Source organism: Columba livia, chromosome 1, assembly GCF_036013475.1.
Source record: "Columba livia isolate bColLiv1 breed racing homer chromosome 1, bColLiv1.pat.W.v2, whole genome shotgun sequence".
NCBI lineage: Eukaryota > Metazoa > Chordata > Aves > Columbiformes > Columbidae > Columba > Columba livia.
Window position 1 is genome coordinate 90356664 of NC_088602.1, and position 26817 is coordinate 90383480.

Below are 26817 nucleotides of genomic sequence, written 5' to 3' on the forward strand. Positions count from 1 at the left end.
TTTTATCAACATCAGAGGCAACCAATGTCTGCTTTTTATTACATGATTTAGATACAGAATCCATGAGCAAAGAAACAAATTAGCATTCATTTATACAAAATTGCTGAAACCAGCCTCAAAAAGCTTATAATAGAATCATAGAATAATTTGGGTTGGAAGGGACCTTCAAAGGTTGCAGCATAATGCACTTTAAATCAGTGCACTGCAAAGTTGTGAACTCAGCAGGGTAAGGTAAGGATCGTTGTACTGGAGTGTACTGGAAGGGAGCCCAGTCCTTGGTAAGCTTTTGCTTTTATAAGAGATGAGTAAACAGACTACAGGAGTCCTCAGCTACAGCTGTCGTAGAGCTACCACAGTATCTCTCTCATCTGCATACACACTGTTACCTGCAAAAAATTTACGCCTTAGAGTAGGCGTCCTAGTTCACCCTATTTGCGTGAACAAGGCTTTTGTGAACCTGCTCCCTCTTTTTTCTTAATAAAACATTGATCTCATGGCTTAATATACTTTCAGGTAAAAAGTAGAAGATTGTTACAAAAAAGTCTTAATGTAGCGTATGTAAACAGTAACAATGTAAATATCACACTTCCTCTCCTCAGAGACCCACACTTCATTTTTGTCTCTTCTTATTCCTATATTCATTCACCATAATTCTATCTATTCATTCATCTATAATTCTGTAACTGCCCAGCAGGTTATCAAACATATTTTCTTTCATTGCAATTATGCATGTACCCTAAATGTCCTTAAAACCAGAAAGTGTAATAAAGCATTCATTTAGTCATTGTTATTATTCAAGATTTCAGTGGATATTTGTTTTCATTGAAAACAGGATTCATCACATAAACCACAAATTATTAATTCCCTTTCTGATCAACTGTTACAGAACAGCTAAGGAATTTGTTACAAGGATTAATTTACAAATGCAGGCACTTGGATCTGTGGTCATCTTCAATGTCCTCAATGCCCTTCAACCCCAAAGTACATTTGAAAAATGTCAGCACATCCTTTTTCTTCTAAAAAATGATATAGCTGCCCCAAATCCATATGATTTCCTCTGGCACCATGCGCATCAAAACATTTTTCTTCCAAAGTGGAAAACTTTCTATGTTTCTGAATGTCAGCATGTCCTCCACCTTCCAAAGAAACATCTTCTCTGTGCCGAATGAGAATTCTTTTCCACGTTAATCTTTTTACTCTGAAAGCAATTGGAGAAATATGAATGTATAAAATAAAGACTGTTTTAAAAAACACCATGACATAGCTATTATCTCAAAAGTCAATAAATTCCTTTTGTACATATATGTTCACAGAGCTAATGGTTCCCTAGCTGCTCATAGAAAAACTGCTCACACATTAACACTCCTATACGCAGGAGCTTTTTTATGTATATACTTCCCCAGGACTCAAAAACCTTAATGCTATGCCTCACAAAATAATTGATGATGATGTGGTTTCAATTTCAGTGCTCAGAAACATAAATGCTGGGAGCAGAATAAAACACAAATGTAAAGCAATATAACAGCACACATATCTAACACAACTGGGGTGATGCAGCCCATCGCTATACAAGTGAAATACAGAGGAAAATGAAACAGAAAGAAATGTGCACCATGCGGTACCCGTAGCTTTAACCAACAGCACACTGGATATTCAGATTTGTAAATACATTAGAATAAACACAAATACTTTGCAGACTTCTATAGGTTGGAAAGTGGTTGGATTTCCCACCTTCTAGTTACATGAACAACGTAAAAAATGTAATATTCTGACTACTGATGGCATTTAAGTACTAAGAAAAACTAACCTTGACCAGAATTCTTCACAACTAGTTTGTAGACCTTCTACACAAACAACACCTGGTTTCCCTGGCATGCAAAACCCTGACAGAGAGAGTTCCTTGGCCCAGTCAATAATATTCTTTCTTTTTTGCTTGTTGTAAATGTGATGACTATAGATCCACAATCGAGTGAACGTGATGTCTTCTGACTGCACGGCATTTGGTGTCGTCACTGAGGAAGATGAAAGTTCTTTGTCAATGTAAGCAGCTGCATGGTCTTTAACCCATTCCCTTGCACTCAACATGCAGGGCTCGCCACTGCAGTTTTGCATCAAATATGTTTTCAGATCAGAGTTCAGGTGAATCTGCTGAGATCGGCTTAATAATGACGACCTAAAGAAAAATATAAATGCAGTTGTAATATGCTTAAAATGTAATGTTTTTCAAGCAGTTTTACTTCAAGCTGCCAAAAAAATCAGGCCATATTTAGATGGTATGCACTTGCTATTGATAATTAAAGTCATATTAGTTACGAAAAGGTCTTAATTAGTATTTCATTGGTGTGCTAGTTCTTGAGTTCATATGTAGTGTTACCAATCTGTATATTAAAATCAACAAAAAGGTACTTGAAATGTAAGTATGGTAGCTGAACAAATTTCCTGTAATATGCGAGGCCCCTTCTTTAAACAGAAATATTTGAATTAAAACAAACAAACAAACAAACAAACAAAAACAAAATAATAATTAAAAAAAAATAGAGAAGCCTGGGAGTAACAGAATTTTTACAAGGGAAGAATAAGACCATTGACTAACTTTTGCCTTGTCAAAACGGACAACAGTCTGTCTTCTTGAACATGAGACCTATGAACAGTATCTACATGTAACCCCTCTGCTCAGAAGTTGGCACTCCTCCACACTTCTCCTATCTTTCTCATTTATTTGCTGAAGACACCTTAGAAATCACAACCTTGGAGACTTGTTTTCCTTCAAGACTCTAGTCCATCTGGCTTAATTTGACAGTAAAATATCAAAAAAAGACTGCTTTTTCATATTATAAATATATTTATGTAGTACATGATAGCTTCTAGATGTTTCTATTAGCGGTACTTTTAATGTCATACCTCACAGTAATTTCTGGTAGAACAGTTGGATATTTTAATGGTAAGGCACATGCCATAGAGAATTCCACCTAAAAACAAATGAGCAAATGTTCAGTTCAAGTAAGCCCTAAAATCCCTTAGGATAAAAAAAATTGGGAAAAAAAAAAAAAAGGTGTTTACAATACCATAGAGGCATTAGAGATCTCTGGCTTTACATTCAGTATAAACTGAACTTTTGAAGATGGCATCTCTGCAGATTCATTTTCAACATAGTGCTTTAGTTCTGCCACTGCCAGCTGGTCAGTCACAATGAACTCATCCTCATAAGGAAACATGCTCGAGAGTAAATCTAATTCCGAAATTTGTATCTCAGCTTCTTCTTGGTTAGTCATTTCTGTTGTTTCCTAGGCATAGAAGAAATTAGGGAAGAAAAACAGGGTTTGAATATGGGACAAAGTTCGGTAACTACCCCATGTAAATTATATTAACCCTTATCATAGAATCATTTTGGTTGGAAGAGGACCTTGAGATCATAAAGTCCAACCATAACCTAACTCTGGCACTAAACCATGTCCCTAAGAAACTCATCTACACGTCTTTTAAACACCTCCAGGAATGGTGACTCCACCACTTCCCTGGGCAGCCTGTTCGGATGCCTGACAACTCTTTCCATTACGAAGTTTTTCCTAATATCCAATCTAAACATCCCCTGGCACAACTTGAAGCCATTTCCTCTTGTCCTGTCACTTGCTACTTGGGAGAAGACACCAAAACCCTCCATGCTGCAACCTCCTTTCAGGCAGTTGTAGACAGCGATAAGGTCTCCCCTCAGCCTCCTTTTCTCCAGGCTGAACAGCCCCAGTTCCATCAGCCACTCCTCATCAGACTTGTGCTCCAGGCCCCTCACCAGCCTTATAACCAAGCCAGTGAAAACCGGCTCATACGTGTTAGGCAGTCCAGAGGATCAAGATACTTTGTGACAGTCCATGTGTTTTCAATCGATCTGCGAGGGGACAGCACACAGTACTGTCACCGAATAAGCTTTTCTCTCGCAGGGCTGCACGCCTGGGGCGCAGCAGCCTCTGCCGCTTTGGCGGCCGCGAAGGTGGAAGCCCCCGCTCCCCCGCGAGCAAGCCCGGCCCTGGCCGGAGACAGCTCCCGGCACCGGGTGCCCACCGGCTCCGTCACCGCCACAGGACGCAGGGCGGCACCAAGTACCGGCGCATGCGCGGTCAAGTCCGTACCCTCGTTCCCCTCACCGTGCCCCTCCCCCAGCCTTGTGCTCACGGCCCCACAATGCAACGCGCCGGAAGCGCGCATGGCGGCCGGTGACTGTTGCCCAGCTGCCTGGGGATGAGGTGAAGTTGCCGGGCTGCCCCGAGACGGAGCCATGTGCCGCCAAGCTGTTCGCCCCGCGGCAGCCGCAGGTGAGGAATGGAAGCCCCCGGCCCGGCTGTCGCGCTCCTGCCGCTGCGGCCGCCCTCCTTACCCCGGCCCGTGACTCACTCCTCTGCTGCTCCGCAGCCTCCGTTCCGGGCGGACGCCTGGCTTTCCCTATTGGTTGTGGCCCCTGTCAGTGAAGGCGCGGGAGGCGGGTGCGGGCCAATCAGAAGCAGGCGGGGCGGTGCAGCGCCGGGGAGTGCGCGGCGGCAGGGCCGCGGCGGCGCCAGCGAACACGTGGGCGGCCCGGCCCTACCCACGGGACGGGGTGAGTGGGGCGGCTGGGGGGCGACGGAGGGACGAATCGAGCGCCCACCCGTTTGTGCCGAGTCCCCGGGGCGCACCTGCTCCCCGCCGCTGCCCTCGGGACGGGGAGTGCCGGCTTCCCGCTGGTGACAGGTGGCCGACGGGGCCCGGCGCAGTGCTTTCCCAGGCGCATGTCTCTGGGTGCATTTTCCCCAGTCCTCCGTGCGACGCAGGTGCAGTTTGGGTCGTTTCGAGACCCCTCTTTCTAACAAAAAAAGCCGTCGCTGTATCACTTTAGTTATTGGGCTCTGTAGCGCGTTTCTTCATGTAGGCTGTTGTGTGGAAAAGGCTGGTGAAGGGCCCGTCAGACAAGTCTGCCCGAAGACAGTGTGAATTAAACCAAGAACTACAGGTGTTTGTGCTGTCCCGTCTTCCTGGCAGGAGCAAAGTCAATTTGGAAAGGATTTTAAGGGTTTGGAGTTGTTCATGCAAGATCAAATGTTGCAGCTCTTTGCGGAAAAACGTGCGGTAGAGGGAGTTTGTTGGATGAACTGTCATTTCTTTTTCTGAACAAAGTGCTAAGTTGCAAAAGATGATAATTCTATTCTTAATGAACTGGCTGCCTACCTGTCATTTAATAATTGGTTAATCTTTCCGAAAAGGGATGCTTTGAAAACGTTTTGGAGACAAAAAGCCCTCAGTGGATATCATGTCTAAACTCTTCCCAGCTTAGTTTCTCTCTGATTCTCTTGGGCCAGCTTCATTTTCTGTCTTTGACAGCTCCAAGCAGGCAGCTGTTCTCTATGGCTGGTGTGTTGCTGAGTATGAGCTAAGAAATGTTTTTGAAAGGGTGGATGTTGTAAGTCAGATTTGGTGCTATTTCAACATCTTTATGTGAAGGGTGGACCGCCGGGTTAGGCCAGCCTGCAAAGACTGCAGAGATTTGGTTTTGAACCATTTTAGCTTTCATGTTTTCACGGTATAGCACATGTTGATTTTTAAGTTTACCTGATCTTTTTGAATGATATTTTGGGAGAGAAGGCACAGGGCCTTACAGGGGCTACAGACTACAAATTACAAATGTCCTGCCATGTGTGCAGTAGCCAACTTTTTGAAGGCAAGCACTCTGTACTGTCAGATCACCCTTGTCTAGAACAGTCTACATGTATACCAAATAACAGACCCCATCTGAATTATTTGCTTGGTATGTAGGGAAGGCAACAATAAATCTCACCCAGTGAAGAAACTGAAAAATTGGAGCTCCTGTCGTCTATATATTTTCAAATATGCTAGGGTATTTGCATGTGTCAGACTTCAAAAAGGATACAAGGAATTTGCAGTAAAGTGGAAAATTTTAACTGCAAAAAAGTTGAAGATCTAATTGGGGCAAATCCAATATTTTTTTTGTAAAATCTCTGTGTTATTAGTTAGTTAAAGTCCAAGTCCTAGAAGTTTATAGGATTTTTGATGTTTGAGTTTCCCATCTTGTTCTTTTGTGCAATCTTTTTGATTTAAGGTTTTAAATCATTTGGTATTTATAATTCACACTGTGATCTTGCCTCTACAACAGATGCAAATGTTTTGTGTTAAAGTATAAATAATTTTATTTTGAAAATGTAAAATTAAAACAAGTTAATTCATCTCAAGAGGCATCTTGGCCATAGAAATAATTTATTGTTCAGCAGTGAACCAGTAAACCAAAAATCTACTTTCTAATTTAGTGTTTTTCTTTGCTAGATCACTGTTCCATATAAGAAAAATTACAGACTACAAATATGGGAAAGAAACGGATCAAAGGCAAAACTGCACAGTCTGATGAGTCTCTGGATACGCTGGGTATGTTTCCTCAGAGAAGTGTGTGGTCATAATGTTTCTTTTAACCTCATAGAGGGCTCGAAAACTCATTAATATTAGAGTGCCTTTACACTAGTCACTGTCTCTGAAGTTGCGTTTACAAAGTGTGGGTTTGTATAATTGAAATGGAAGTCTACCAAGAAACATTAGTGTCGCTACTTTTCTAAGTACACTAGAAAATAATAATAATCCCATCTTGAAAACTAGGATTTTCTGCTTTTCAAGAAGCTCAGACACAGAGTTCTTTACTCTTACGCAGATCATATTGAATTGTATAAAATTCCTCAGAATATAAAGTGTTTTTAGAGTCAGCTGCCTACTTGTCATAGGTTTAAGTAACATTTTCGTAATGAAGAATTTTTTTCAGAAGATTCTTGTTTCGGCAAAAAAGGTTGTGGTTAAAATATTTCTGTGGAACCATTTGTCTTTACACTAGTGACTAACTTGGTACTGGCCCTGGACTCCTCAGCTTTCTAGTCATAGTGCTTTTTGGTTAAAACTTCTTTCTCTTCCTTGCCTTCTATTCCTTTAGAGGAAATCCCAAATTGTTAATGTTCTCCTTCTAGCTGTACTGGATCTCACCTCCATGTTGATATTTTATTTGTTGTCTTGTTTACCCTGGTTATTCTAGCTCTTGTTTTTGCTTGCCCTGTGTAGTATTCTCTTCGACCACCTTGTCTCCCAGGTCACACACTATGTCTTGCCCACATTTTTTGTTGATCCCGACTGTGGGAATGAGTTGAGCCGTGTTAGTTTAGCTGGGAGAGACAGCACCTACAGTTTTAGGCACAAGGCTCAGTGCAATACCCTGTTGTCCTGGTCTTGTAGTAGCTTCTATGTCCTATGGCTTTTTAGCTTCCTTTTGTTTTTTTTTTTCTTCCCTGGAGTCAGGATCAATGTCAAAGTTAAAATGTTTTTCATTTTTTATTTGGAAGAACTTGGATCAATTTACACATATACATTGTCTGTCAACCACAAATTTCTCTGTACATGACTTAAGCTTACGGGCAGCTTCTCTTCACTCAAGTGACAGTGTAACCAGCAGCTTTAAAAATTAAACAAAAAAGAAATAAGATAATTAAATGTGTGTTAGTAGCTCTTAACAATAGATGCCTGTTCTCAGTGTAACTGTTCTTAGCAGAGTTTGGTTAAATAGAATTCACACTAGGCCCAGAAGACACAGCTCCAAGTAGGGTGTCATATTATAGTGCAAAGTTATAATGGTATAGAAGTGCAGGACAGTTTGGGTTGAAAGGGACCGTAAAGATCATCTAGTTCCAACCCCCCTGCCATGGGCAGGGACACCTTCCACTAGACCAGGTTGCTCAAAGCCCCATCCAGCCTGGACTTGAACACTTCCAAGGATGGGGCATCCACAGCTTCTCTGGGCAACCTGTTCCAGTGCCTCACCACCTTCATGGTGAAGAATTTCTTCCTTATATCTAATCTAAATCTACCCTTTTTGCAGTTTATAGCCATTATCCCTTGTCCTGGCACTACATGCCCTTGTAAAAAGTCCCTCTCCAGCTTTCTTGTAAGCCCCCTTTAGGTACTGGAAGGCTGCTCTGTGATCTTCCTGGAGGCTTCTCTTCTCCAGGCTGAACAACCCCAACTCTCTCAGCCTGTCCTCATAGAAGGACTCAAGGCTCAAGCCTTCTGATAACCTTTGTGGCCTCCTCTGGACTTGCTCCAGCAGGTTCACATCCTTCTTATTTTGGAGGCCCCAGAACTGGACACAGTAGTGCACGTGAGGTCTCACCAGGGCAGAGCAGAGAGGGAGAATCACCTCCCTTGACCTGCTGGTTATGCTACTTCTGATGCAGCCCAGGATACAGTTGGCTTTCTGAGCTGCAAGCACACAGTGCCAGGTCATGTTGAGTTTGTTGATCTGTTCTATGCCAAGCCGGAATTTGTGCTTGGGATTGCCCTGACCCATGTGCAGGACCTTGCACTTGGCCTTGTTGAACTTCATGAGGTTTACACAGTCCCCACTCTGTAAGCCTGTCAAGGTCTCTCTGGATGGCATCCCTTCCCTCCAGCATGCTGGCCACACCACACAGCGTGGTGTCACCAGCAAACTTGCTGAGGGTGTACTCGGTCCCCCTGTCCATGTTGCCGACAAAGATGTTAAACCGCGCTTGTCCCAATACTGACCCCTGAGGAACGCCACTTGTCACTAGTTTGCAGATACGCATCAAGCCATTGATCACAACTCTTCTGAGTGCAACCATCCAGCCAATTCCTTATCCATCAAATCCATGTCTCTCCCATTTAGAGACAAGAGTGTTATGCGGAACAGTGTCAGATGCTTTGCAGAAGTACAGATAGGTGACATGATTTGCTTTTCTCTTGTTCACCAATACCGTAACCGTGTTGTAGGCGGCCACCAAACTTGTTCAAGCATGATTTGCCCTTAAGGAAGCCGTGTTGACTGTCACCAGTCACCTTATTTTCCATGTGCCTCAGCGTAGTTTACAGGAGAATCTGCTCCATGATCTTGTTGCGCACAGAGGTGAGATTGGCTGGCCTGTAGTTCCCCAGGTTTTCTTTTTTTTCCCATTTGGAAAATGGGGGCTATAGGTAGGGTGGTTGTGTTGTTCTTCTTTACCATAGTCTTCCATATAGTTTCAGTAAAGCAGCTCAGCTGGAAGCGTAACCTCCATAATTTCCACTTTCATAGGCCAGCCAGGTGCTGGGAAGCATGGCACTGGGCTGTGCCTGCTCCCTGGCAGGTTGGGAATCATAATGCCACAATAATAGAAGCCTACAGCCTGGCACAGTAGGTGGGTTTATATCCAAAGGTTTTGTCAACTCCTCTGACTAGATGTAGATTTGAGTGATACTTTTTTTAATTTATTTTATTCTTTTAGTGATGCAGTAGTTTAGGATGCATCAACAATATCCCCAGACTGTGAGCAGTGACAACAAAGGCTTTTTTCTGATATGTATACTGAATTGTCGATGTTTCTTTGGCTCCAGAAAGGCTGTCCTAGCTTCTGAATTGCTGCCTCTGTCTTTGAAGTTTAGAGACATTTGCACTTGTTATGATACATCCATCTTGTGCTTTTTATTTTGTAGAACCTGTGTGCAAACATATTCGTAAAGGATTGGAACAAGGTCATCTGAAAAAGGCACTGCTAAATGTGGTGGAATGGCATGTTTGTCAGGACTGCAAGGCAGATAATAAAACAGAAGAGAAATCTGAGGAGGAGACTGATGAAAGCCCTTCAATATGGTTGTGTTTAAAATGTGGCCACAGGGTATCTCGTGTTTTGTTGTTAACTTGTCTTAATAGCTTTCAGTGCCTCATAATACAGTGGGAAAAGAAAGGTTCTAGTTCAACTCTTTATTTTAAAGGTGGTGCTATATAAATGATTTGACATACTTTAGTGTGATTAAAAATGTCTGCTCTGAATTGCAAATGAAGTACTTAGAAGCTTGGCACAAAAGCATTTAGCAGACTTAAGGCTAAGTCACCATCTTGAGGACTTATTTTCCTAGAAAGTCCAAATTATTTTGCTAAGAAAATTTCAATTAATGCTCCTAATTTGTGATTTTTTTTATAATAAGATCTTGTGCTAACATTACTTTATTAAACTTAGAACTCTGCATGCTGAAGAGGTTTATGGTTTTGTTCTGTATTGTTCTCCAAGTTGTTCAAACCAGAATTTGTAAATTAGGTGTTCAGTCCCTGAGCAACTTTATCATTATTCTGCACTCAGTAAGTTACTTCTTTTTCTGCAGAAACAAGTGTTTTGAAATAGAGAGCCATCTGTTCATCTTAATTAGTTTAACATAATTAATCAGTTTTTATTTTAATACTTTTTTTGTACTCTGACTTTATATATGTTTCATTGATAGTCAACTGGATTTTGTGACGCTTCTGGTTATCAACATTATAGGGCTGTGGCAGAAATTCTCCAGAAGGCCATGCTTTAAAGCATTATGCAACACCGAGATCAGATCCTCATTGTTTGGTTCTCAGTTTGGACAACTGGAGTGTGTGGTGAGTTTGTCAGGCAACAGTTATAAGACATATCTGGAGGGCAACAGAGACTGACATAAAATTGATTTTCTTCTCTTTGTGATTTCCAGGACTTTCTGTAGAAATAAATAAGCGTTTCCACACACAAAGTTCTCAGCAGTCTTTGCTGAGATTTGCTGAATAAATTTTACCTGTAAAATATATAACTAGAAAATGTTCATAATTGAAGTTGAAATTGACCAACTAGTAAATGCTGTTTACTTCATATTTTACTGCTTTTGCTCAGAATACTGACATGTAGAAATGTATGTCATTATGTAGCTCTAAATCTTAACTTCCATCCTTGGGGAAGCTACTTTCTGATGCACAGTTAGTGACAAAATTAATTACTTTCATTTTCCCAATAAATGAGAGTTATTACTATATATATAGTTAAGCAGCACAGCAGTAGAATTACAAAATGCTACTGGACCACTGAATACAAATTCCATATCCTTGGTAGTATTTCCTTCTCTTAAAAGGAATTCTTCTGAAAGGAATATTCTCAAAAGGAATAGCTTGTTACTATATAAGGAGGAACTTTAATTTGCCAAACTGTGCCATACAGAAATACTGTGCCTTACATAAGGAGTTTTCATTTTGCTTTGTAATCTTTTTTTTTTTTTTAAACTTATTACTTGTCATTATGTTCATTTTATATAACATTATATGTTGATCATATTTAGCACTCTTATATGCAGCGATCAGTATTTTTATTGAGCTCTAGAATGGAAATGACTTTAATAGCATTTTTACTAATGAACTAGTGAACTTATGTTTGAGAATTTAAACAAGTTTCAAAATGGTTATTTTAAATGGCTTTATTTTCTCAGTTGTAAAACTTAAATAGTTTTCAAATCAAAGTACTTGAAAATGAGAGGAAATTGTCCAAGATAGGTATTTTGCTTCCTTCTGTAAATTTTTTAGTTGTACAAACTTGCACCAGAAATTATTCAGAAATTATTGGGTATAAGTTATTGTTTTAAATTAAACCTACAATCAAGAACTGTATTTCACAGTGGGCTTGGTACATAAACGCAGAAGCCTTTTTTATCAGAATTTATTAATGCTATGAATGCATGAATAGATCTCTTTGTAGTGTGCATGCAAATGTGGTTGAAATTGGAGTTGGATAGTACCTGTAAATGATTAAAAGAAAAGGTGTTGAACGTGGAGAGAAGGAGGAGAGTTCAAATAAGTCATTAAGTTCTACTCTTCTGGCATTACAACAATTCCTATTGTACATGTTTTTTAGTACTGGTATGACTTACCAGTTGGATCTAGTTAATGTTTTTCCTCCACTGGTGAAATACCCATCATTGAAAAAAACTTCTTTCCAATCCCTTGATTCCTTCAAGGCTTCTTGTAACATTTTTTGATGAGTGAAAGGTTATGATGATAAAAATTGCCCGTGGAAGTAACTGTCCTTCATTATTCCAGCAGTGAGAATGCCTATTCTTATAATTAACCAGACAGACAATAAATGCCTACTCAGGGATCCAAAGGTTGAGCCATTTTTTTCAAGGAGACATGAAGAAACATGAAACTTGCAGCTAATTCCAGGGATGCTAGAGATTTAGGGAAGCACTTTGTTGCAGACTTCTGCTCCTTTTAATATCAGAAAATAGTCTGATTTACAGTAATCCTGAAATCTGCTAAATGCATTTGTGCCTAAGAACTACAATGAATGTGTTTTGAAGTGCACAAGTATTTGCATTCTCTTCAGTACCTTTTGTGACCTCTTTGAAGAGGTGATTGGGCATAACTATGAAATCGGATTTTCCAGCTCTCCTGCTGTATGTCTTCCAGCAGAATCGTACTCTTACTTTAGGCTTTGTCACTGGAGCTTCTCTCACAATTTTGTTTAAAAGAGATTAGTGACCTAACCACACGCTTCTTTGGTTATAAAGAGACGAACAGATAGATACCAGTAACAGAAGAGCAAATAAAAGTGTGCAGGACTAATGGAGGACACTGATTTGTTTCTTATCTAGTTTAAATGTAATGAATTACTTGCTTGGCTAGAATATTCGGAATATTTTTCCATGCTATAACATTCTAAGTCATGTCCTTTCGGGTGTGGTATCTTAGTTTTTAGATTTCAGCAAAATTTTCCCTGCATTTATTTTTTTGCAGACTAGGTTTATAAGCACATCTTTTAAGGGTCCAATTTAAATTTGTAAATCGCCCCCTCCCCCCTCCAGTCACTGAAACAATTTAGTAAAGATAATTTTTAAACTTTTTATTTTCCTGATCAGAAATACATAGAACTCTTCTCTAGGACTTCTGAATCTTAAAGTTAATCTCATAATTTTATAACTTTATGTAATGAATTGCATCAAATTAGCAAATAGTTTAGGATTTTTAAACAATAGAAAAAATAGAATTAATTGTTTTTCTTTTTGGGGGGCGGAGACAGGTGCTACATATGTGATAATGAAGTCTTCTATAACACTTCAACCCGATTGGGTCAGACTGTGGATTATGTTAGAAAACAAGTTGGTGCTGACTCATCACATACAGGTAAGTAACTGTAGTACAAGTAGAGTAAATCAAAAAGGCCCTTAAATGTAGGAGGCAGTAAATCAAGAACATACACTAAATTAGATTTAACTTTTGAAGCACCTTAAGGTAAATCAGGAAGACAAAGAGGAGGAAATTAGCTTTTTCTTTGTCGGAATTCTGATAGCATAAGTAACATCCTAACCCATGGACCTAATCAGACCAGGATTTTGCTCAGTGTCCCCAAAATTTTACAGACTAGAAATATATGAATAGAAGAAGAAAAATACCATTTTTATGTTACTTTTTTTTTTAATGTGATGTTTGATTATTGTGTAAGAAATTGACTTTCAGTACTTAGAAGCTCTGTGTTTATTCATCAGCACTGCTCAGTCCATCTTGAGATCTGAAGGAAAATTGTCATTGCTTAAGGAGAATTCTACTTCCTTTTTTTAAAAGTACTTTTGTAGGTATTTGTGAATTTATCAGCTGTTGCAGCATATTTCCTAATGGAAGGAGTATACAAGAGGATTTATCTGCTGGATCTGTACATTTAGTATAGGTAGCTGCAGTGCATTCAGAACTCTCTAAAATAATGTGTTCATCCTGCAGTCTTGCCTGCAAAATGTGGTTGTTTAAAGGGAAACAAACCCAGCAAAACCCCCCGGTTTCCACAATGACAAAACTGTTTTTGAACAAGGCATTTCCACTAGCAAACTTGGAAAAAAGTGCCTATCAGAATAAATGCTGTAACTCACAGCTATGAAAAATTCCAACACCATCCTATCATTGGGTGAAATCACAGCCGCCTTGGGAAGTAGGTCACAACCGTCCAGCAGTGCCAAATGGCTGTCTCTGACTATTTCTTCAGGAAGCAGTTGAAGTTTCCCCACAAGGACCAGAATTTTTGGGTGGTTTTCATCAGTCTTTACCAGATACGTAGTTTCTCTACATCTAATATTTGAACTTCATATCAGCTGCTAGAGTTTTCTTCTCAGGTTTGAACTACAAAATGGATGAATACCTGGGTGCAGTTGCAGCCTGTTTCAAGTGTTCCATCTGTTGTTGTCCATTCATGGTTTCTTGTCCCTCTGCAAAGATTCTATTGCTTCATTTCCTTCCTTTCTCTGCGCTGGCATTACTTAAAGTTAATCTTGGCTCACAGCCCTATTTATCAGAAACTTTATCAACAGTAGACTGCCAAACTGGCAGAACCAGTGTGGGTGTTATTCTGAAAATTACCTGGAATTCCCATATGGTTTCTTTAAACAGGTCATCGAAATGTTGAGCTATACACCAAAGTAGTTTTTGAGAAAAATGTGTCTTGAAGAATATAAACTTCCCAGTTTCATCTGTTTAGGTTTGTGACATGAACATGAGAATGCTTTGGCAGTGGGAGTCCTGTGCATTTCATCTCAGACAATAGTGCCATGTCAAAAGGGACATTATCTCAGATGCCATCTTGTTGAATGTTGTATAAAGCTCTAGATTTTGCAACAGGATTGAAATTTCAGATAATGCATGCAGAGACTGTTAGCTTGAATGACTTGTGGGCCAAGTGGCGTGTTTAAATTGTATGCTCATCTGAAATGGCATTTCAGGGGTTTCTTGAAAATCTTTTTTGTTTGTTTGTTTTGTTTTGTTTCTTTTTTAACTTATGTTACTTAGGCAGTTTAAGAACCTAAGCCAGTAGTGTTACATTTATGCAATTGCATTATTAATTATCATTTGTTTAAGTTTTAAACATTGTAAACTGCTGCTGCCTATAACTTTTTCCTATCCCATTTTCTTCTACTGGATTAATATGTGGTATGATTTTTTTACTCTTTCAGTAGATAAACAACAAGAGAACAAAGAGTTAGAAAACAAGAAAGTAGAAAAAGACAGCAAAAATGAGCAAGAAAAAGAAGTCTTGCTTAAAGAAGAGAATTCTCGTTCAAGTGCTAGCTTGGAAGTGACTGTGAAAGGACTTAGTAACTTGGGGAATACATGTTTCTTTAATGCAGTGATGCAGGTATGGTAGTTATTGCTACTCTTATTTTTTTTTTTTTTTTAATGGCAAGAGGAAAAAAAAAACAACAAAACCCCAAAACAACAAAACACAAAAACCCACAACAACAACCCACAACAACCCCACCCCCAATATTGTACAATGGCACATTTAGAATGTGATTTTTATCTGCCAAGAATGGTGAGTTCATTCTAAAAATAGTGACTTGGCCCAGAGGAATATGAAGAAATGGAGCTGCAGGTTGAGACTTGCTCTAAGGGAAGATACAGCAAACTGCCCTGACTTTGAGGGCCAGCATCTTTCACTGATATAGCTTAAGCACGCCAACTTCCTAGTCTAGTAAAAAAAATAGTCAGGCACATCACCCTCAATGACTTCTTAGAATGTACAAGATTAGTGTACGAAGACCATGGGTGTTTACTGAAACAAAAATGTCTCAGCAACAGGAAATCAAATAAAAGTAAATATTAACAGGTTGACGGTATTGCATTTCCATCTTGTGTTGCTTGTTCAGCTCACAAGTGTTTGGATAGAATAAACTTGCTTGTATATTTAAAATAGCATGTAATCTTCTGCTCTTCGACTCTTGATACTGAAGCTTTACTCAAACAAAATTCCCACTGTACTTGCAGATTTTATTAAAACATTTGATTTTATTGTGTTTATAATGTTTTAAGACAAGCGAATATGCTCTCTGCATTTTACCTTTTGATTTTAGAAACAGACACTGGTAAATAGACTGTTAAAAGATCAGTCTGTAGAAGAAAAGTACATTCAGGCTTTCTGCAATCTGAAGTAGTATGTATAGAGGACACTTGGAAGTCCCATTATCTATATGGAATATACTTTTAACTGTTAAACGCTGTTAGAATTTGTGGAGTGCTAGTTACCACTCCAGTTCTGTGTTTGGGAAAAATAAATTGCTGCTAATTTGGTTGCTACAAATTCCATGACTAGTAGAACTCAGCTGCCTTTCGTCTTGTTCCCCAGTTACCAATCTTTTTCTTTCTTTTATGTTCTGCAGAATTTATCACAAACCCCAGTCCTGATGGAGCTGCTTAAAGAAGCTAAAATGCCTGGCACAACAGTTAAAATCGACTCACCTGAGTTATTCATGGTATATATATGCTTCGACCTCCATGGTGTTTCTCCCCACCTTCCAGTCTGTTAAAGAAACAAGCAGTACTTGTCTCTGGATTTTAAAGTTGTTTCAGCTAAATGCTAACAAGATTGAGTTGTAAAAACAGTGGGAACTTTGCTATTGACTCACATAGAGCTACTTCTGAAGTCAGCAGAGGTCTTTCATTCAAAGTGAAAGAGCAGTGATTTTAATAAAGTATTAGTTGTTATCAAAGGAGTATTTGCATTATGAGTAAGTTATTTAAAGGCTGAAAATGTGTAACTTTTGCTATAGCATCACTTTTCTAAATGCAAAATAGGAAACTAGAGGATATCTACAGAGCTGACTTAAATAATGCGCCTATCATTACAGTTAGGAATTTGATAGGAAAGAAGGGTTGTGCATTTTAAGATATTGTGGTATTTTCCTAATAAAAGCAAGAAATCCAGAGTTGCAACTAAGTAATAATGAATGATTTTTAGCCCACTATTTTGGTATTGTCTCATGGGAAACCATGTGTTGATTGTTTTTGTCAGGTTAACTTACTAACATTTTGGAATTTTGTGTGTGCTAGTTTATAACAATGTTTTCAAGAGCTGCAGTGTTTAGATAAGGAAAAACTTAATCCAAAGTCACCAAATTAAGGCAAAACAATTTTATTGCTTTTTTTTTTTTTTTTAAACAGGAACCTCAGCTGATAAAACTGGATCAGCCAGGTCCTTTGACATTAGCCATGTATCAGTTCCTGACAGAAATGCAAGAGACAAAAAGAGGGGTAGTTACTCCTAAGGAACTTTTTGCTCAGGTTTGTAAAAAGTGAGTATCTATACAACTGCATCTCATAGTGGGTGTGAAAAAAATTGATAGTTGTTCAAAAATAAGATCAGTTTTCTCCCTTTTTTTTTTTTCCTTGAGCTCATATCACAGCATATAAAATTTGTATAATAGTTAACAAGTTTAGAAAGGAGATAAAGAGCAAAATATGAATGAAATAAAATGTAAGCTATTCAGTGACATTCTGATTAGCTAACTTCATATTTTTAGAAAACACCATCTGTAGGCAGTTGTTGCTTTTATATACATACACACTTGAGATGGTCCTTTTGTGTCTGGTATGAATTGTTTTTACTTTGTCTATCTCTAAGTTCAGTTACACTTTGCAATTATTGTTTCATTTAACAGAGCAATACGATTTAAAGGCTATCAGCAGCAAGACAGTCACGAACTGCTTCGTTACTTACTCGACGGAATGAGAGCGGAAGAAATCCAAGTGAGTGCTAATTTCATAGTTGTGCATACGTTTCTTCTTCACACCCCAGACCAAGATTTTTCCCCCTGCTGAGGGCAGAAAGAACGTTCTTTCTGTAAGTCAACCCCTGTGGAGCCGTTCATGCTGCCCATAGCCTAGCAACACAGCTGTAGAACTGGGCAGCCTCTAAGCAATGGGGTTGTGAAGGAGCAACCACGGGTACTACTATTTTCATTTAACAAAACTATTCAAAAAGAGAAGTTTGTAGCCTATATCTCTTACATATATTGCACATGTCATTTAGGTTTCTAAGGTAATGATATTGCCTTTCTTTTCGGAAAGCAGAGTGCTGATGATTCTCTGTACTTTTCTAATGAAATCAAATAGAAAGGTTCAATTTTGTTTGCTCTAAAGGTCCTTGGTTAATTCAACACTTCTAATATAAATGTCTGTTGACCTTTAGAAATAGATTGACTTGTCCAAAACTACTAGAGAAAATGTGGGCTTGGAGTATGTGTAGTGACCCTAAAGAATGTCCTTTTTGTCTTAATTTCTGAAATTTCCCAGTTTTAATTTGGGAAAGTATTTAATGTTTAGACTGGTTTTCTTACATACTACTTGCAACATTATGGTTGCAAGCTTGTTTCTCGGTTGGTTATTTTTTTAATATCTGCAGGAATTATTTTGTGTCTCTGCAGGCATTTGTGTTTGTATTGATTCTCTTAGTTGGCAAATATTCAACTTTTCCCACCATCTGAAACATTTTGTAAAATGAACTAGTTAATTGAAATAACGTAGGAAATTTTATAGTCTGTATTTGTTTGAAAAATTTCAGCAAATAAGTGTTGGAATACTGAAGGCGCTGACTGACTCTAACAAACAAAGTGAAGAAGAACTTAAAAAGAAAATTAAAGGTAAAATACATGTTATAATAAAGTCTTCTGTTTCATCAAACACTAACAGTATCAACTAAAAAAGCAGCCTGTTTAATTGTACAGCTTCATGCCATCTCTTGAATATGTGTGTATCTAGATGATAATGCTCAATAATGTTAGTCTGTTTATTTAAATCTCTTACCGAACTTGATGTTTCCTTCTTGACAGTGTAAGACAGAGTTGATTCTATAGACACTATACCTTAAAATGTGTTTGGGTGGTGTTTAATCATTCTAATATTATATAAGAAGTTAAAATATTAGCACGTGAATGTAAAGACTTATTCAGTCCTAATAGTCCATTACTATTTAAGAGTGGTATTTAAGAAAAAAAAAGTGAACAGAAGACTTTTTAAACTTTTCAGCATGAGTTAGGTTTGGAGATGAAGGCAAGTTTAAAGACAGGCTATGTGCTGCACTGAAAATATGAGTTGAGGAAATTGCGTTTGTTTCTAGGGCACCTATAAAGACAAAAGTTGGTGTTTGGTTTTTAGGTTCAGGCAGTTGTTTAAGTCCTGAGAGAAAACAGCAACTCTTACTGGGATGCAGTACTTCTGAGGAAAGAGGAAAATGTGTTAGAGTTGAGAAAATAGTATAGATGTTGGTTTAGTCAAACTATCTTCTGCAAATGTGTTTTTACCCCCATTCCTTTGATACAGTAAAGAAATTTAATTTGAGAATCTTGCTGTACTTCCTGAGGAAACTAGAACAGGCCAACATGTTCCATCATACATCTCACATACTGTATTCTCTTCGTTTTTTGTTTGGTATGCCATAACTAAATTGATTGCCAGTATGTTATATGTAGTGTTATTAACTTTACTATATACTTTGTCAATTCTCAGAATACGAAAAGAAAAAGGGAATACAAAGTTTTGTAGATCGACTCTTCGGTGGAGAATTAACCAGTACGATTATGTGTGAGGACTGCAGAACCGTAAGTAAACTGCCTGCTTTAAATAGCCCAGGGTATAATTTTATGTAATCTGCAAGAGAATCTCTAAGTAATTATATGTAGAAATAAGTGAAATTGGAGAGGTTTACTTCAGTTAGTACAATTCTAAGAGTTGATGAGCTAGACGCTTTTCAAAGAGGGACGTGGTTTGGCTGAAATCTTTCTTCCCTTATGTTATAAAGCTGATCTTTCAGTCCCTTTACAGAAGAAGAGGTCAGGAATAGCAAGCTGCCTCTGCCAGAAGAATTTGCGCACAGGTTCCTGATCAACACCTTCCAGTGCTACGAATTGTAGAGGGGATTAATTGTTCTGCTAGCGGCAGTACACTGCTGGGAGACCTATTTCATCAGATGGTGAGGTCTTTCCCTTTCCCACACTGGAATGACTGTGGGATTGTCAGGAGAACAGTTAAGCACAAAGGCACTATTGGGATAATGCATCCTGAGAATGAAGTAATTAAGGGTATTAGTGTGTGGGCTAGCAGATGAATGTCGTGACAGATTGCAGAGATCAATCTCATACGCCCTGAGTTTGGTTCTCACATTTCGGGCCATTAGAAATCTGAAATGTGTAAAAGTATTTCTTGCTTATATCTGTGGTAATGACTGCTGGGTTGTGGTCACGGATAGCTGTTTGTGAAGGTAGATAGGCTGTGTTTTATATTTATATGCACAAGTGAAAGCACGCATTGAATGCAAACAAGGCTACATACAAATAAGCCTGTTGAGAGCAAGCCAACCACTTCCAAACAAAATTAAATTGGATTCTAAAATGTTCATTTATAGGTATCCTTAGTCCATGAGTCTTTCCTTGATTTGTCGCTTCCTGTACTAGAGGATCAGGTAAGAAACTGTACATTTGCTTTTTTGGCTTAGTTTTTGTTTCATTATATGAAATCAACTTCGTTATATAATCACTAGGAAATGAATTTATACATCTTTCTAAATGTCTCTTTTAAAAGTTAAAATTATAAATTTGCCCAGAAAGAGAATAAGATTTTCATGAGAGTCGTTCCTGAAAATTGTGGCTCATGAACTGTCTATGGAAAATCACTGATAGTCTGTTGGTGACCTTGCTGCTTTGTTAGTAAACATTTCTAATGGAGAGGTTAGTTTAGAGAATAATGTAGTATGTTCCAGTGTTGTCTCACTTGTAGAAGACTGAGTTACAAAGAACAGTGTTTCCCAGTTCATTTTCAGTGTTGTAAAACCAAAGGATAGTATGTGAATACTTATTTGGTCAATTTTGATTTATGTCGTTGCTCTTAGACACTCAAAACACTTGATTTGTTTTGTGTTTCATGTTGATAATCTGTATGAGTAATATTTCAGATTGGATATGTAGCACTACTTACACAAAAGCTAATTAGTAAATATTGAAATGAAACTGCCCAGCCAAAGGGATCATGTCTTCTGCAATGAACAAATTTCATTCTGGCAGAAGCGAACAAATTCTGTGGCAGACAGTTCAACTCTAAGTCTTCGTTTGTGTAAAATGTTACTCTTCAGTGCATTTCATGAGATCTACATCTGTTAGAGCCAAAGGTAAAGTTGCCCCTTTACGGGTTCAGAATTTGGCCCTTGATAGCCTTTTGCATAGTGTTTAATTCTGCAAGTCGTCGTTCCATGTGGTCTCCCTCTGGAGTGAGACACCTCTCTTGTAAATGTTAGGGTGGCATAAATGAGTTAGTTGTATGTTACAGTCACTAAAATGTTGTATCTTGAGCTGAAAACTCAGATAACAAACATCTCATCCTTACAGTCTTATTCGGTGTACTATTTTGTTATTCAGGACAGTAATATCTCTACTTCTCTTGATTTGTGACTTTTTTTTTTTTTGTAGAAAGTAAAAATTACGAATGAGAGAAACTTTAAAAAAAGCAAAGAAAAGGAATCAGAAGATGAAGAAGATAAAAACAATGATTGTTATCTTAAGCAGAGAGATGAGCCCCCTGGTACAAGTAAGCACCTTCAGAAAAAAGCAAAGAAACAGGCCAAAAAACAAGCCAAGGTTGGTTTTAATAAGATTTCATTTTTATTAATTAAGTGCTTGCAACTTGTGGTGAGACATTCTTTTTGCTTCCTCAATTTAGGTGGAGGAAAAGGAGACAGCCTAGAATTTCTCCTCACTCAAATGCACAACTGGGAAGTCAACTGAATCTAGATCTTTGCTTTTAAGAAATTACATATTCCGTTAAGAGTTGCTGTGCTAGGAATAAGCTAATATCCAGAGGAATGTGAAATTTGTGTTGCCTGTCTGAAATAGCATTAATTTGTGTCAGACAACTGTTCTCCAGTCATTAATTCACAGGCTGTTAGAATACAAACATAATAAAGGATCAGGACGATATAAAGGGAATAATTATTTGTATTTTGAAGATACTCCATAACAAGGAGCAGTGGCAACTCTATCTGAGTGAGGATAAACTCAGTATTGGTTGAACTGATCACAGATTGTTCTCCCCTCTCCTGCCTGTTGCAGCTATAGCATGCTACAAAAACGTTGTTAAAAGAAATGGTAAGAAATGCTAAATATAATTTAAACTTGCTTTGTTTTTTCTATTCATATACACTATTTATTCCAATTCACAGAGCCAGCGCCGCCAGCAAAAACTTCAAGGAAAGGTGCTTCACTTGACAGATATCTGTGCAACTGAACAGGCAGAAAAAGATACTGAGTATAACCAAGAATCAGAGATGGAAATTAACTCTGAAACTCCTGATATGAAGCAAGAAGAGGAATCATCAAATGATTGCAAAGATAACTGCTTAATTCAAAAAGACCTGAGTATACAGGGAAGTAGTACAGAAGTTCAGAGCGCACATGAAAATACAGGAAAGCCAGAACAAGAGTGTGTAGAAAATGAGTCTCTTGTGGATCTCCCTGTGGAAAGCTTAGATTCTCCTATAACAATTGTCAATGGACTTGACAACCTATCTTTGAAAGATGAGGAGGATGAAAATGAAGATGAAGAAGACCTTGCTACCAACTTTTCAAAACTACACTTGGTTGCCAGTGCTGAATCTGATACAAGTACCTTAGATGAACTTCCAGCTGTTCCTGTCAAGACATGTGAAGTATCGTCTGAAGATCCAGAAACAGCATTTTGTACTCTTGCAAACAGGGAAGAACTGAACCTGGAAGAAGGTTCAGTCCATCACTGTTTGTATCAATTTACCCGCAATGAAAGACTTACTGAGACCAATAAACTACTCTGTGATGTATGTACACAAAGACATAATGGACCAAAGAACAACGTAAAAAGTATGACAAATTATATTTTCAAAGAAAACTTCAAATATGTCCCTATCTGCTACTTGGGTGGGTAAGGTGGGGGGGAATGTCCCTAAAATGGTATTTGTATAATTTGAATCAGTTGAACTAGTATTCAGTGGGGAGGTCATGAGAATCTCTTTCACACAGATTAATGCAAGTAAGTTTGTAATTGAGTGGAACAGTAGGCTCACAAGCTTGGGTGCAGAATACTGCAGGACTGAAAAGGAAGAGTGAGCAAAGAGGAGTGGCTTTGAGTTTGGGGGGAAGAGGAAAGGGCATTTCCACCTAAAAATTCATTATGTGGATGAATGCAGGGGGTGGCAGGTGACTTTTCCATTCTTTCCTTGGGTGAGGAAATTTTGCTGTAACAGTCATAGGGAAATCATGTTGGTGTTTGCTCAAAAGGCCAAGATGAGCTTCATGCAATTTCTGATTATGAGAATAGTGGAGAACAAGCAAGAATTCATCCTGCTTGTGCTGATGCTGCTCAGACATGATGTGAGGAGTTACTTCTGTGATATGGGATCTGCAAGGTGGCAGATGTTGTACAGTTCATCATGTTAAAGGGGGATGTTCAGTTTCTCAATTGTTCTAAGTAGTGAAAATAAAGAAGTTATTGTTGTAACAATTATGTAAAAGTTAATCATTGGTGGCTTTTCTTTTCTGCAGGTGAAAAGAAGTGTATTTATACTAATGCCAAAAAGCAGATGCTAATCTCTCTTGCTCCTCCTATTTTAACTCTTCACTTAAAGAGGTTTCAGCAGGTAAGTGGCAGACTGACACTGCAAGAACATGTGTGTGTATATAGTATCAGTTTAATATGTATATGTGCACATAGTACTAGCTTAATTTAGAAGTAATGTTAGCATATTTTCGTTTCCAATGAGCGTGTTGTGTTTTGGTGAGTTTTGTTGTGTTGTGTTGTGTTTTGGTTTGTTTTTCCCAGGTTTGGAAGGCATTGGTGTTCAGGGTTGGCTTTTGTGGTCTTTGAGGAGTTGGGGTGTGTTTTCCTGTAATAAAATTCCATTAGTTATCTGGAAAACACTGTTTTATGAGCCATTTGCAATACATTCCCTCACTATGTGTTATAGCTCACTGTGTTAAGTAGTATCTTAACGTTAATTGTTTCCTGCTAGTACATCAGTTTATGGACTCTTACATTTCAGTACAGATAGACAGGATCCCTTACTACAAAAATGTAACAAATAGGGCAATAGAATTGGAAAAGATGGGACTCTGAGCCTTACTGAGGAAAGAAGAAGAGAAGACTGAATGGAAGGCAATGCAACTTAAGTCTTATTTATAGACACCAAGTAAAGTGGCTTACCTTTTCTCCAAGTTGTAGGAAAAAATTTAGTTTTGGGCTTTAGCTTTTCAAGAAAGAAAGAGGAAAGGAATGGGAATGGGAAGTGGTATTGCCTCTTCTAAATTTAAAGCAGTTTGGTATTTTGGTCAAAATACTTGACAAATAAGAGAGGTAACTTTAGGTAGATGAAAAAAAGCAATTCCACAGTGAAAATGGAAATGTGTAGCCTATTCCAAGAGACTAGAACATGATTGGGGAAATAACATTTGTCATCTTCTCCTTTTGTTTTTTTTTTCCAGTTTGATACTGGAAGATTATTTGAATAAGGTGGAAGTAGAAGTTACATCAGTTTTGACAATATAAAATTAGATCCTCAGGCCTACTACAGTATCTGAGAAGCAAGAGATGTCTTCATAGTTACATGTGTACATACAGCTGATTATTTTTCTCCTTTTGGTACCATTAAGTTACCATAAGAGTGAGTTGAAGAGCCGTCTTAATTTGTGCTCCAGTGCAGTATGTGGGGACAAGGAGGTAATGCTGGGAAACCTTGAGCATTGAAGGAAAAAGAAGTTGCTTTTTCCCAATTTTGTGTAATGTTAAACCAATTGAGTATAATTGAAACATTAACCTGAAACACTTAGTAACTAAGCGTGCTTTTAGTGTGCTATGCTTTAACATTATGGCGTTTTCCTCTACTTTGTTTAAGGCTGGATTTAATCTACGGAAAGTTAACAGGCATATCAAGTTTCCAGAAGTGATAGACTTGGCTCCTTTCTGTACAACTAAATGTAAAGTAAGTGGGAAAACAATCAGATTCTCCTTTCCCATGTTCTAATGTGCTTTCACAATTAAGCTGCTTAGCAGAATCTTTGTAGAACACTTGCCAAGCTTCAGTTATTTTGCGTGATAATGAATGTTAATTTACAAGTGCAACTTGTGTACTTCCACTGATCATAGTGGTAGTGCTTGCATGAATCTGTAACCAGCTGCCCTTTCAGCAGCAAACAGATCAAAGCAAAGTGAAGAGTTTACATTCTAGCCTTGTTTACAACTCAGTACCTGACTGTCCTGTCCCACCAGGTGAAATTAGGGATGAGTTAGCTCTGAATACACTGTGTGGTAACACAAAGTGATGACAGTCACCCAAGAGGTTCAATTCAATCACAAATTTACTAAAAACACTTAGTGAAATTACAGCAAGTAGCGACTTGGCAAAAGTTGGTAACTGTGTCATAAACTTAGCAAGACTTCAACAACAAAACTCACTGATATTACTCTTACGTGCCCAGAGTAAAGTTAAAGAGAGAGGGGAAAAGGAGAGAGATAGGTTGAGATATCAGAAAAAAAAGGTAAGATCTCACCACTCCATTGTTCTTTGTAGCTGTCTTAGTGCTGGGTGCGCAACTTCATTAATGCTGCGCGCGCACATACACACACACAAAACACAGCCTAAAAAGTGTCCCAAGTGAGGAAGTTCCGTAACCCGGTCCATTTGCACGTGGGATAGGGGCGGGCTGGTTTGTCTCTTCCCTCTTCTCGCTCTTCATGCTCATTAAGAAAATTGTTCCAGAAATGACTCAGTGGTTGAAAAATTAGAGGCATGGTCACAGTGCTGACCAGAAGCGAGTTATTTTGTCTGTTAGGGGTAGCTGGTGATTTGTGATTTTTCCTAGCAGTTGATTGTCCACCAAATGACCCATCTTGGTCATTCCAATTAACTATGAGACCTTGGTAGACTTCAACACCGTTCTTAAAAAATTTATGCTTCCGTTTGTCAAAGACATCAAGAGGAAAATAGAGTGTCTGTCTTCACAGCCACCTATCTTTTCCTGTCCGAAGTTGCAAAACCCAGCTGTTTAAGTCATAACACATACTGTTAATGAGTCCTTTGTTTTGCAAAGGATGGGGGCGGGGGTGGGCGCTTCAAGGCCATCACACTGACTGTCATACCTAAACTTTTGCTTTTATAGAACGTGCCTGAAGGAAATACAAAAGTACTGTACTCTCTTTATGGAGTTGTTGAACATAGTGGAACAATGAGATCTGGGCACTACACTGCTTATGCTAAAATGAGAAGTATGAACAGCCATCTCTCTGATCTTGTCCTTCGAGGACAATGCCCTCAAGGTAAATAATTAGAAATATTTTACAAATTATTTCTTACCATAGAACAGTAACATGATTGATTGCTTCAATTCTTTGTAATAACTTTTACTCCTAAATTCTTCCTTTCACAGCTTTAGAAACTGAACCAGTAAAAGGACAGTGGTTCCACATCAGCGATACCCATGTGCAAGCTGTGTCTGCGTCGAAAGTGCTGAGCTCGCAAGCCTATCTCCTCTTCTATGAGCGACTGCTGTAACTTGTCTGAGAAGCCTTCTTGTGTGTGCAGCCGTCTTCAGGTGGTCTGAAAGAACCTTGTTAAATGTTGGAGCCACTGTATCCAACTGCGGGAATATACTTTGCTTTGTGCTTCTTAGACACACTGACAAGTGGTTAACTTATACTTTTTCCAGTGTTTTCTCTACTTTTAAATAAAAGTATTTTCAGAGTTACAGCTTTGAGGTTCTATTGAGTAATTTGTGTGTTGGCACAGACAAGTGATCTCTACTTTTACTTTCCTGCAAGTGCTATACATCTTAGTCAGCACATCTTTCACTTGGACCAGCTGTAATTCTGAACTATAGTTATCTCACTCATCATCTGTTCCACATGTATTTTAGAACTGGGTTCCGAGCATAAGAAACTGTTTCTTCCTACACATCTTAGAGCTGAGACAAATTCAGCATCAGCCCTCTTTCCACTGTTGGTTTATGTCCAATAGAGGAGCCCTCAGTTTGCAAACTCTCTAGGAATTCTTATGCTAGTAGTTTGGCAAGCTTGAGAGCTCAGACTGCTCTCCTGTTTGCTGTGGGCCACCCCAGCTTTGACTTTTGACCCTGTACAGGTAAAAAAACCAAGTCCCACAGTGATGTGTAAGTTCTCCACAGGCTAGGCTTCACATAAATAAAATCTTG

General features: G+C 38.6%; 2 protein-coding genes across 12 annotated transcripts; one reads left to right on the forward strand and one right to left on the reverse strand.

The window, feature by feature from the left end:
* On the reverse strand, positions 1 to 4557 carry RWDD2B (RWD domain containing 2B). 6 transcript variants are annotated; one of them, XM_065065943.1, is made up of 5 exons: positions 4387 to 4557; positions 3066 to 3284; positions 2902 to 2969; positions 1808 to 2173; positions 1 to 1198 (listed from the first exon to the last, which is right to left on the reverse strand). In XM_065065943.1, the coding sequence occupies exons 2-5, from the start codon at positions 3270 to 3272 to the stop codon at positions 961 to 963; spliced, it is 879 nt and encodes a 292-aa protein (XP_064922015.1). In that variant the 5' UTR covers positions 3273 to 3284; positions 4387 to 4557; the 3' UTR covers positions 1 to 960. The 6 variants fall into 6 exon arrangements, with proteins under 6 accessions (XP_064922015.1, XP_064922062.1, XP_021155269.1 ...); XM_065065990.1 differs by having other exon boundaries at positions 4370 to 4437; XM_021299594.2 differs by lacking the exon at positions 4387 to 4557 and adding an exon at positions 4140 to 4276.
* On the forward strand, positions 4167 to 26357 carry USP16 (ubiquitin specific peptidase 16). Of its 6 annotated transcripts, none has more exons than XM_065065860.1 (18): positions 4167 to 4307; positions 6304 to 6402; positions 9499 to 9680; positions 10323 to 10426; positions 12864 to 12967; positions 14779 to 14960; positions 15982 to 16074; positions 16763 to 16893; positions 17260 to 17347; positions 18162 to 18240; positions 19106 to 19197; positions 20001 to 20057; positions 21058 to 21225; positions 21807 to 22536; positions 23161 to 23255; positions 24507 to 24593; positions 25771 to 25927; positions 26038 to 26357. In XM_065065860.1, the coding sequence occupies exons 2-18, from the start codon at positions 6342 to 6344 to the stop codon at positions 26160 to 26162; spliced, it is 2535 nt and encodes an 844-aa protein (XP_064921932.1). In that variant the 5' UTR covers positions 4167 to 4307; positions 6304 to 6341; the 3' UTR covers positions 26163 to 26357. The 6 variants fall into 6 exon arrangements, with proteins under 6 accessions (XP_064921932.1, XP_005511454.2, XP_064921950.1 ...); XM_005511397.3 differs by having other exon boundaries at positions 21807 to 22479; XM_065065878.1 differs by having other exon boundaries at positions 14782 to 14960.
* Positions 26358 to 26817: the final 460 nt, after the last annotated feature.

Coding starts and splice junctions, on each gene's coding strand:
- RWDD2B (XM_065065943.1), bottom strand. CDS start 3,272: ATGACTAACCAAGAAGAAGCTGAGATACAAATTTCGGAATTAGATTTA. Junction 2,970..3,065: donor AGATCTCTAATGCCTCTATG/GTATTGTAAACA, acceptor ATTTGTTTTTAG/GTGGAATTCTCTATGGCATG. Junction 2,174..2,901: donor CTACCAGAAATTACTGTGAG/GTATGACATTAA, acceptor ATTTTTCTTTAG/GTCGTCATTATTAAGCCGAT.
- USP16 (XM_065065860.1), top strand. CDS start 6,342: ATGGGAAAGAAACGGATCAAAGGCAAAACTGCACAGTCTGATGAGTCT. Junction 19,198..20,000: donor TGTGTGAGGACTGCAGAACC/GTAAGTAAACTG, acceptor GTTCATTTATAG/GTATCCTTAGTCCATGAGTC. Junction 25,928..26,037: donor TCGAGGACAATGCCCTCAAG/GTAAATAATTAG, acceptor TTCCTTTCACAG/CTTTAGAAACTGAACCAGTA.